General features: G+C 44.6%; 1 protein-coding gene across 1 annotated transcript; it reads right to left on the bottom strand.

Moving 5' to 3' along the window:
* Nucleotides 1–669: 669 nt before the first annotated feature.
* On the bottom strand, nucleotides 670–5,694 carry hapln3 (hyaluronan and proteoglycan link protein 3). The gene is made up of 5 exons (XM_034534337.1): nucleotides 5,637–5,694; nucleotides 4,754–4,965; nucleotides 2,921–3,322; nucleotides 2,101–2,403; nucleotides 670–2,004 (listed from the first exon to the last, which is right to left on the bottom strand). The coding sequence occupies exons 2-5, from the start codon at nucleotides 4,884–4,886 to the stop codon at nucleotides 1,727–1,729; spliced, it is 1,116 nt and encodes a 371-aa protein (XP_034390228.1). The 5' UTR covers nucleotides 4,887–4,965; nucleotides 5,637–5,694; the 3' UTR covers nucleotides 670–1,726.
* Between the last annotated feature and the right edge of the window lie 6,288 nt (nucleotides 5,695–11,982).

Raw genomic sequence — 11,982 nt, 5'->3', positions numbered from 1 at the left:
ATACATATACAGTATATGTATATATACATACATACAGTATATATATATACAGATATTTATACATACATATATATATACATACAGTATATATATATATTTATATATACATATATTTATATATATATACATACAGTATATATATACATATATTTATATATACATATATTTATATATATATACATACATACAGTATATATACATATATTTATATATACATATATATACATACATACAGTATATATATATTTATATATACATATATGTATATATACACATATATATATACATACATACATACAGTATATATACACTGTATATATATGCTTAATGGTCTATTCTACTCTAAATGGACCATCGGTTACTAAATGAACATCACGCTGTCTTGAAGAACATTTTGAAATTGAGGCCATAAATGCATGTTTACTGAGGTAATAATATAAAATAAAGTGAGAAGGAGGGTCTTTTTCATAGACTTCTAAACTTCTTTCTGCAACCACAGGTCCCCCCCCCCCCCCCTCCCTGCTGGCTATATTACACACTTTGAAGGTTAAATCTTTTGTTTTCCTAAATCCTCTGATTTCATCTCACAAATGTGTCTCGCAGGAAAACTTCTTTACAGTAATGTTTTTATTAATTTGTAGAAAATAGTACAAATGCATAAAACCTGTGTAAAGAAGACAAAAAAGAGAAGAAAACAGGCACGCGTTGGACGTAAAAACAAGGTACTTTAAATATCACAACAACACAGATACTCACTCATCACTTCTACTTCTTAAATCTCCCCCAAAAAAATTAAAAATGAAAAAGAGATTCAATATACTTTATAAAAACGGGATACGCAGACATTTAAGGTGACCGGCAAAGACTCGGGGTATATTTCACAGTGTTAGAAAGACAGAAAGAGTCACACACACAGTTAGTGAGTAGGAAAGATCTGACAGGAACACACTCCCTCACACGTCACAGTGCCCCTGAGCAAGGCACTAAACACAAAAGTTTGGAGTTCAGTTTGGAGTTAATTTTCTTAAAGAGAAATGAATCATGTGTGAATAAAAGAAAACTGTAAAATAACAGAATCTACGCTCAGACTACGGGGAAGACGCTGTTGTGTTTGAGACATTTTACACTATATGGCCAATAATATGTGGACACCGCTGTCCAAGCTAATTTTTGAGGTGCAATTAAGAGAAACCCTTTAATGCGACAGCAGAAGATACGTATTCTAGACGATGATGCGCTTCCAACTGTTTCCACATGACAACAGCCGCGTGTACAAATTCACAGTTTGGTGTGGAGGAACTTGACCCTGAACCTCAACACCTTCAGGAACTGGACCGCCGACAGTGAACCGGACCTCACCGCCTCATCGCCTCGTGCTGCTGTGAGGGAATGAGGTTGAATCTTGTAGCCAGCCTCCTCAAAAAGTGCGGAGGCTGCTGTAGCAGCATATTAATGCTTTTTTCTTTATGTGCGTGCCCACATACTTCTGGCCATAGAGTGTAGACGTTTTAGTTTGAGTACAAGTGGCTTCACGTGGTGGGTGTACGCTGTAGGTTGACTGGAAGCTAAAAGTCTTACGGAGGTGGCATGCGATGGACCCGAAATGGCCTCAAAAACAGCTCAGAAAGGAACAAACTGCTGATTCACCGCGGTTACTGGGAACCATCCGGAGCAGAGCTTCGAAACCAGCGGCGCGCTTTGTGTCACGTGTCGAGTCGAAAAGCGTCTACCGGTAACAGTAGACGCCAAACCTCAGGTACGGCGGGGGGAACCCGAAACTACGCACCCCTGGTTCCGGTGGGCCGCAGTTAGCCCGGGCCTTTGTGACGGGGTAACGGACGCTCCCGTCGGACAGCCATCCGGCGTCGCAGCGGTCCAGTCCCATCAGCCTCCAGGCGGCGTACATCTGGCCCACTTTGGCGATCTGACTCCCGTCATCGGCGCAGGCCTGGACCGCCTCGGTGAAGTTGAGCTTGGTCTGGTGCTTCAGGAAGTACACAGTCCCTAATGACGGGGAGAGAGAGAGAGAGAGAGAGTCACAAGTCGAGAGCACGTTCCGACATATTCGTTGTCCGTCCTCACGCTCGCTCGTACACTGACCCTTGACGGAGGCGGAGAAGCAGAAGGCGTCGTAGCGGTAGAGGAGGCGGTGCCGCTGCCCGTAGCTGCGCAGACCGGGAGCTAAGTCCACGCCCCCGCAGCCGTCGCGCGGGGCCGTGATCGGATACTGCACGGTGCCGTCGGCCAACCAGCCGGCGTTGCACCAGTCCAAACCGTCCTCCCACGCCGAGAAGAGCTGCTCGAACGTGGCCAGCGTGGCCTCCTGATCCCGGCACGCTTGTTGGGCCCCGAAGAAGTTGAAAAGGTAGCGTCCCTTCTGGGAATAGTAAGGGAACACCACGCCTGCATGTAGGGAGGAGAAGTGCATCGTGGTAGTTTGGTTTGTGTCGTCATACAGAGCAATAGACAGGCGGGCGACCTGGTGGTTAGAGAGATGCATTGAAGAGATGCGGTTGATGTTGCGTCTGAATGCGTCTGCATGACGAAATGTTGAGTCCTTTAAGGTGGGAACCTGTATTATCACCTAGGCACAATCCAAAATACATTTGTGTTTCACCAAATTAGAACAAACAAGTGTTCAATGGATATATCATAAAAAACTGGATGCCAGACTCCCAGGAGCGCTGCAGTACTGCGACTGGCCACCGTATCAGGCTTTTTATTATGCATCCATCACGGGCCTACAGATTATTTTTACTCCTGGTGTTGTATTCAAACTCCAGGAGGAAGCTGGTTTTATCAGTTCACATGTTGAAGCTGCCACATCGTATGTGAACATTAAAAAGTACAAGATGAGGATTTAGACTTTAGACACATACACACACACACACAAACACACACACACACACGCATCGCTCACCCCGCAGCTCCAGATCCACCGTCACACTCTCGTCCTCCAGGCCGTCGATCACCTCACATCGGTACCGGCCCGTGTCGTTGAGCTGCAGCTCGTTGATCACGAGCGACATGTCGCCCGGGGCCGAGCGGCGCAGGCGCACGCGTCCCCGGAAGCCGCCGTAGCTGCGGTGCCGGTTGCCCATCGCGACCATGACCTCGGTTTCCCTGGCGAAGGCCTCGGAGGGGACGGGACCGGCACCGGTGGGGTTGGCGGGCACCCAGGACCACTTGACCCGGGTCCTGCGCGGCGCGGCCAGCTCGGGCTCGTAGTGGAAGTGGCAGGGGAGGGTGACACTGCTCCCCCTGGTGGCCGACACTGAAAGCTGCGGGGATTCCACGTGGAGACGAATCCCGTTGAAATAGACTAGACAGGGACACGAAAAGCATGAAATGAGACGCGAGTTGAGCAGTCGGATCCTGGCTTTGTTCTCTGTGTTTCGTCATAAAACAATAAAATGTTTCTTTAATCTCCTTTCTGTGGAAAGTACGCACTGAAGCAGTCGGGTCAGGGAGTATACTTGCACGGGCATTGGTTGGCAAACAAATGTTATTTTATGGTTTAATCCATCCCACGATGAAGCTGTTTAACAGCAGCCATTATAAATTGTAATAGCAGCAAATGAAAGCACGGCTGTAACCAATAACCTTTATGATGGCTCTGGTCCCTGTAAACCATGACAGGGATGCAGGGCCCTGAACACTAAAACACATACGGATGGATGTATGGTAAAACATGTTATGAGGAACACTTGAGCCACGTTTATTTTTCTGTTTATGAACCATTAACAGCACGCCAAAAAAACGGTGTTTTTTTTATTTTTATTCCACTGCTGATTCCACTGAAGTGAAAGCAAAGCTTCTTTCTAAATGTCTATTTAAAGCCTGTGATGAAACAATAAATGAACGTCTCTCGGTGTGCGAGGATGTCGCGTCCTCCACAAGCAATCCACCTCTCTCGTTAAATATCTTATGGATCTCTGGAGCTGTCTTTACCTTTGCATGTGCATACAAAAAACATCCAGCTTTGCAACCTCACCGTGGACATGTGAACCCGTCACACTCGTAACATCAACACCGACTCAATGGCAACATCTAAATGGAGCGGAGACGTAAATATTATTGTTATTCCCACCTGAACTTTTCCTGAAACTAGATTTATTCCGTCACACACACGACTCAATGAACCTAAACTGGTAGACCACCAAGCATGTATTAAGGTACGGCCTGAATATCCCTGTTTACTTCCTGTCGGCTCGTGTCACTCGTATACACTGCGACAGGAAATAAACAGGAAGTGTTTACGTTTACAACCGTGACAGGGACAGTATAGACGACCACATCAATGAGAAGCAGACTGTGGCGCGGCTGTCCGGGCTCCATTAATTATAGCCGTCTCCTCCCGACACATCCACATGCAGGGGTGGATCAAGTGGAATTCAGCTTGAAATATTACAGTACAAATGTTTTGTTTGTCATATTCTATTCTATTTTTTTTTTTAATGATGTACTAGTGTTTAAAATAATAATTGGCACCAACAAAAAACGTTTCTGATTCTGAAAATAGTAATTTAGAAGCAAACATTACATTAAAAATCTCAAAATATGAAGCATAAAAAAAGTGCAAAAAAATAAAAGTGCTCGTTATGCAGAATGGCCCATTTAAGGAAAAAAAAAATCTATAATACACCTGAAAAGTACCTGTACTTGATTAAATACACGTGGTCACATTCCACAAACAGCAAACCACAGAGACACGCTTCCGTTGGATGCGCGCGCAGACACACGGAGGACCTACTCTCTCCTTTCCCGTTCCCGTTGCTGATGTCCTGGTAGTGGAAGCCGTTGCTGTAGCCGGGCATCCAGCCCTGCGCGCCGGGCAGCTGCAGGTACCAGCAGGCGGCCAGCAGGGGGCGCAGCAGACCGAGCATGGTGCGGAGACCCGGGACGAGAATAAATACTCTTTATTCTACCGAGCTGTCAAACAGGCCGTGAAGGACGCCGTGAAAACTGTCAAGTTAAAAAAAAGAAAAAAAGATCAAAATTACGTGTCGCAGCGATTATAAATAGTTTTTTTTTTTATTTAAAGAAAGTGATATATTTATAGAAATATTAAAATAGCAACTTTTTCAAAATAGCTATTGTAACACTAAATGTGGCTCGGAGACCAGACGAGATTATTATTATCCAATATCTTTCTCCCATTTTTATTAATTAGGTTTTTTTATCTTAAAATTTTTTTAAGAAATGTACTTATTTTGTTTTTTTTAGTTGCCTGTGTTACAGCTGTTGTTCCTCATTGCTATGAATAAAAAGTAATATGATAAGCTTGATGACTTATTGATGACTTCTGATATATAATCGATTAAAAGAACATCAGAAACCTTTCACAGCACTAACGTATCTTCTTTTATTCTAAGACGTCATGGTTCAATAACATAATAATATTATAATATCTATCGTGCGTGTTAAATCTTTTCTTTCTTGCTGCTTTATGAATTCGCCCACGAGCTGCATGTCAAGTAAAGCTTTAAATTAAAAATAGAAAAAAGAATAATACAAAATATAAATAAAAAAAGCCGCTGTAACTCCGGTTTAAACGGTTTAAACGTGTTTTGTTGTTGTTGTTGTTGTTGTTGTGGTAAAAACCAACAAGTCTGAAGTCGTAAACAGTCACTCACGGGTCCGCAGTCGTCCGCCCGGCGTGTTCTCAGCTCCTCTTCTCCTCTTCTTCTCCTCCTCCTCATCCTCTGCTCCCGTCTCCTGCTGGCCGGGGAGCGCGCGCGCGCGCGCGTGACGTCACGGGACCAGGCACCCCTTTTGAAGTGAGCGGTGACCTCATCGTCCACGAGCCCGTTTACACGGCAGATGTATTAGTACTATAAATAAGTACAGCAAGCAGCGGCTCTGGTGCTTTGATGCTAAATTAAACAACTCGACAATCTGCAGAAACGATCAGTTGATTAATCGATCGGTTTTATTGGCAGAATATTTATTGTCAAACTTTCTTTTTTTTTGATGATTCGAGTCATTTTTTTCATGCAAAAAGCTTCACATATATGATAATTTGCTGCCTTTTGATTATTGGGATGATTTGGGATAATTATTGGGCAAATCAATCATTGTGAAGGTGTCGCTTTGGCCATTTATTACTATTTTCATAATTTTTCACAAACCCAACAATCAGTCGATTAATGAGAAAATAAATCAGCAGATTAATCAAGTTAGTTCCACCTCAAATCTAATAATTTAATATAATATCTGTTATAACGGGACATTGTCTCCACTTTTTCTTATAATAACTGTGCTATAAGAATATACCACATCACCACATCTGGCACACAGATGCGAGCCGGATTTTATTCGGGTCATTGTTTAAAAATTAAAAGGAGGCGCAGGTCAAACCAGTTGACCCCTTTCTTGACCTCGTCTCATCCCACCGAAAAAAAATATGCTCAAACTCGACTGATTTAATCTTTTGTGTGCAATAACGAGACAAAAAAACCCAGCAACATCTCGTTTATCCAAAGAGCAAATACAAAAATTGAACATAGCAATAGTTCACTGGTAATATTTACTAGGTTTTAGGAGATAGGAGCAGAGGAAAGTCCTCATTAACCGTTAACAACGCAGGTGTATTTTACCACCTTTTCCTCCGGATGATGCAACTCGACTTGAGTTTTGAACTATATATAAAAGAGGGATATTAAGTGTGTTCTCCCCTGGATAGGAACGTAATCTAAAATCCATAAAAATGTGAAACAATTGCATAATCGGACAACGTATTCATTATAAATAAATAACCGAGATTCGTTGCATCTTTTTCTTTTTTCCGAAACAACGCGTCAGCCGTCTTTTTTAGACGGCAACAACATACAGAGGCTGCCAACTTCTCTGTGTTCCGGGCACGTTGAGGCCCGCTGCCCCTCCGATGGGCCTCAAGTAACAAAAGCAAAAAATATTGACCCATGAACTCATATTTCAGTCGTCACTTTAAATAATAGCGGCCGCGGTGGGGCAAAAAAAACTAAACGAGAGCGATTTCTAGTTGTCCGTCGGGGCCTCCCGGGAGAAATGTCTGAGTGGAGGCTGGTTGTCGGGGATGGGGGGGGGGGGGGGGGGCAGATGGAAGCTGCCCTCCTGACATCTGAATCCGACTCCCCCCCCCCCCCCCCCCCAGAAGAAGAGCTACGACACTCAAGAGTCGCCTGAACTGAAGGTCTGGAGCCTCTCGGAGTCCCGCTCGCAAAACCCTTTTCCTCTGCGGCCACGGATGTTTTTCTCGTGACTGGACCGTCATTAAAAAAAGAAAATGACCTTCGGCAGACCCCTAAGGTGTCATGACCCCCCCCCCCTCGGGGGACCCACTCGACCCCATGACCTCAGACCCAGGACGTGGCCCTGTAGGAGGTTGAATGCCGGGCCCCCATCGGTGTGCACACTGCTTAAAGCGTGATCTGACGAGTAGGGGCCACGTGAGTGAGGACCCCCCGGCCCCCCTTCCCCGGGCCCTTAAAGCACAAGCTGACCACTGGGCCATTCCAGCCCATCCCAGCTGACGTCGGGCGAACAAGGCCGGCTCCACCTGGACAGGTCTTCCAGTCTATCACACCTGAGGGCAACTTAGAGCCGCCAATTAAGCTAAGCTGCAGGTCTTTGGGAGGCTCCTCGCTGCCTCACCAATAAGGCCCCCAGACCCCCGGGGCCCCCGGAACCCTCCCCGCCATGTGCACCAGGGGTCAGCTGGGACGTCCCACCCGCCCCCGTCTTGAAACACGGCCCTGAAGTCCAATAAATGAATGAAGAGTGAAATGATCGTGATCTCAATATTGACCTTAAATAAAGATGATAAAGATGATTTTTGACAATCAAGCAGCCTTCAATTCAGCTCAAGAGCAATTCTCATCAATGTGGTTTGCCCTGAATTAACCTCATTCTGTCCTCCTCCTCCTCCTCCTCCTCCTCCTCCTCCTCCTCCTCCCTTCTTTTATTTTCCATCCACAAACCCACAACTCCCGTCTCGCTGCGACTCCTCCCCGCTCCCACAAACAAACTATTTTATTGTCTTCTTCCCAACAAAAGCTAAACGTGACGACGACGACGAGAGGATTCTCCTCACACAAAAACATCTTTACTCATGTACAGTGGCGCAGAATTTCCTTTGTTCCTCCTCCTCCTCCTCCTCCTCCTCCTCCTCCTCCTCCTCCTCCTCCTCCTCCTCCTCACTTAACTGCAATGCCTTCGTCACCATCTGAAATCTGCGCTTTGAAAGAATAATATCTATAATGGTTTCCTGGTCTGGGAGTTCTCCATTTGCCAAATTGTTAACATCTCTCTGGACGCGGAAATATTTCAATATGGAATGCTGAGACTTTAGGAATTTAGTATAAAAAAATAAAAGCTTCACGGTGCAAAGAGGATGAAGTCCTCGTGACCTTTGACCTGTTTGTCTTCAGCGTATGCAAACACACGGATAACATTAAGCTCCATTTAAACAATTCAAAATGTCAGGCGCTTATCTGTCGGCTAAACATTCTGTGAACTCTTCTCCGGCTTATTAAAACAAAAACAGGTTTCGAGAACGGCGATTGCCAAATTCCTCCCAAATTACGTCACTTAATAGTAACGTCGGACCATATTTGTCTCTTTTTTAGTTGTCAGGAGTCAAAATTAGTCATCGTCAACATGTTTTGCGTTAAGGGTTCAGAGCGACGGCAATTATCATAATTCCCCCCCCCCCCCCAACTAATGTACATATCTTTAGGCAAAATGGCTTGAAAGAGTGCAAATAGCTGCTATAAAAAAAAAGAAGAATAACTAATGTATGCGGGGGGAGGGGGGGAGGAGGAGGGGGGGGGGGGGGGGGCTCTGGGTTTGTTTACGTCTGGCTCCGGCCCGGAGAGGACGAACACATCGTGATTTCTGGATTTCGAGAAGACGAGTTGCTTTATGCCCAAATAAAAAAAAGAAACATCACAAGATTTAAGAGTCATCAACAGCTCCTAAAAACCCTGACGCCGCCTCTGTATAGGCAGCCCCCCCCCCCCTCAGACAGTGTGTCACTAAGCCATTATCTCCCAGTGTGTTTGAAGAGAGCAGACCAGTGCTCTTCCCAAAGCCCCAGATGAAAGGTTTTGGCCCCGGGCCTCAAATACCAGCAGCTCCATCGGGGCACTGAGGCGTTGGGGTGTAATTTCTGCAAGGCAGCGACACTCTGAGGGGGGGAGGGGAGAGGGAGGGGGGGGTCCAGAGGAGGCCTGCGGATCCTGGACCCGGAGCCGAGAGAGACCACATGAAACACCACGAGATGACTGTGAGTGTGTGTGTGTGTTTATGTTTGTGTGCTTTGACTGAAGAGTCGAGCAGGTGATCGTGTCGGTGTGTGAAGTCACACACTGTCATTAGCTGTGTGTGTGTTTGTGTGTGTGTGTGTGTGTGTGTGTGTGACTGAAAATGATTAGAGACGAAGGCTTTCGAGACAGAAGGCCAGCAGGAGAGGGAACTGCAGGGCTCGGAGTGACACTTTCCAGCTCGATTAAAAGATGGAGGATAAAAAAAATAAAAAAATGAGCCGTAATAACGAATGAGAACTGCAATTTCCCACCTTTTCAAGCCGACCGAACGTACACAAGGCCCAAAGAACGAGGGGCGCGGTGACGACGGGAGGCCTTTCATCACCCTTCGAAATTCAGTCCAGAGCATTTATTTGGTGCAGAAATAACATAGGATTTCCCCTCTTTTCGGGATGGCGTCCCCTCGAGATGGTGAACATACCAGATCTGAAATAGCAGGTTGTTTTCCAGGAGACGAGTCTTTTCCTGCAGCGCCTCCAGTTTCCTGCCTGCTTCGGCCTCAGCTGGCAGAGAGGAAGCCAGGCTGAATTCCTCATGTTTTGGGTGATATTAAGCAATTTACATTGAAAGCATTAGTCAGTTTTGTGTTTATTAATTATCCTGGTAAAGGGGCTAATTGAGGGGTGCATAAAGAGGGTAATAAAGATGCTTTATACGTGCAAGTTTAAACCGAGTGTATTGAGAACATGTTTCATAGATATCTTTTTCTTTCTTTTACATAATAACATCTTGTAGTTCACCAAAAAGCATTCCAAAGCCTCCGGAGTCAGATGGACCGTGTCCTGATTTCTGTATTTTACTTTTGCTCAAGCTGCCGCTTCCAGAATCGTTCTGCAAAAGAAAATTGTGATTATAACTAAATATTGCTCCATATTAGCGTATTTTATACAACGTATAAAATCAAGAACGACCACATTGGCGAGGGCCGGCGGTGGATGAGGTCATCACGTCAGACAACAAGTTGTCCTACGTCATTATGAGCTTTTAATCTGATGTTTAACGGTCCTTTTTCTCCTCAAATACTGATGCAAACACGCGGCTCCTCCGTCGCTTTAACCTTCACAAGGTCAGTGTTCAAATCCCCTGAAGGATTCCCCCACTTCAGTGTGCGTGACCTTCACAGGCCGTAATGAGGAAGAGGACGGGGCCCTCCTCGGGTGAAGATACCTTTGGAAGATGGTATCGTGGTATGAAGAGAGATTAGCCCCCCCCCCCCCCCCCCCCCCTCCTCGGGGGGTTTAAATGCTAAACGGATGAAACGACCCTCGGTGCTTTTGGGGTCTTTTGATCCTCCACCTTTTTAAATGGAAAACGGCTCCCAATTAATTCAGCCAGACGATCGAATATAATCTAAATATTCAGATGTAAATACAAAGTGCAGGCTACATTTATTCACGCCATTAAAAAAAAAAGGTTGGTGGTTTTAAGTCTTTATTTATTCTTAATTTCAAGATACAAAAAGGTCAAACATAAAAAAAAAGGAATCCTCTTAAAAACACAACACTGGAAATAAAAAAGAGGAAGCTTTAAATCCAGTTAAACCTCTATGGAGGTCAACAGTAAAGCAAGAAACCATAAAAACACATTTATTTCTGATCAAATCATAAAACAAAGATATCTACAATACGTTGAAACAAAAATAAATGAAGCTAGCACTAATATAAAGTCCATAAAACGCATGCAGACGTGGAGAACGACCGCAACAATAATAAATATCGTTCAGTGTTTTGACGCCGACATCCGTCCTCGACCTCTCGGCGGCCCCACTACCCCCCACTACCCCCCCTCATGCATTTTTATTTAAAAAGAAAAAAAAAAGATCTGGAATTCATTGTGCTAAAAAAAAAAAAATGTATTGCACGAGCCCATAATTCATAATTCATGGGGTGGAAAGGTTTTGAGGATACTGTGACAGGGGCAGGGCGGGGTGGGGGGGGGTCGTGTCACATGTCCAGTGGAACCGTAAAGAATCAGCTTTGATTTGGTTTCCCTACAACGGTCTTATCAGCGGGGCCTCAGCTTTCAACTGGAGGCTTAACGTTGGACCCTAAACGTCTACCAACACGCACAGATCCCAGAACAGCAGATAATACGCACGTCACGTCAACACTGTACAGCCAAAGCAAGGTGCTCCGTTTACTCCAACAAAGACACTGAACTAGTGTATGTATGTATGTATATATATATATATATATATATATATATATATATATATATATATATATATATATATATATATATATATATAAAAATTTGCTTTTAGTTCTACGTGTAATAATGAATATGTTTGTTCTTCAACAATAGTTAATTTTATTTTTTTTTTTTTTATATTTCAAATGTCAAAACACAAACATCAAAATGTGATTTAAAAAAGAAGTGAAACTGTGAAGACAACTTGAAGCACAGCTGCGTGTGTGTGTGTGTGTGTGTGTGTGTGTGTGTGTAACGTTTCGGTAGCATTTACTGACCACTAGGGGCCGCTCTGCTTTGACCTGAGACGATAACAACATCATAAAGTCTAAAACACTATTGTCAATCTCTTTTGTTTACGACGGCAACCGACTCGTGATGAACATATTCGGACTATCTTGGATGTGACGAGGTTCTCAACACGAGCTTCTTTCTAGAAATCGTTCCACCTCGAGGTCAAAAGGCTTCAACTCGAGTCCTCCGG

Source organism: Cyclopterus lumpus, chromosome 6 (assembly GCF_009769545.1).
Source record: "Cyclopterus lumpus isolate fCycLum1 chromosome 6, fCycLum1.pri, whole genome shotgun sequence".
Taxonomy (NCBI): domain Eukaryota; kingdom Metazoa; phylum Chordata; class Actinopteri; order Perciformes; family Cyclopteridae; genus Cyclopterus; species Cyclopterus lumpus.
The sequence above is the reverse complement of the archived record's forward strand: the minus strand, read 5'-3'. Positions and strand labels throughout refer to the sequence as shown.

Coding starts and splice junctions, on each gene's coding strand:
- hapln3 (XM_034534337.1), bottom strand. CDS start 4,886: ATGCTCGGTCTGCTGCGCCCCCTGCTGGCCGCCTGCTGGTACCTGCAG. Junction 3,323..4,753: donor CGGGAACGGGAAAGGAGAGA/GTAGGTCCTCCG, acceptor GTCCCTGTCTAG/TCTATTTCAACGGGATTCGT. Junction 2,404..2,920: donor GGTGGATCTGGAGCTGCGGG/GTGAGCGATGCG, acceptor CCCTACATGCAG/GCGTGGTGTTCCCTTACTAT.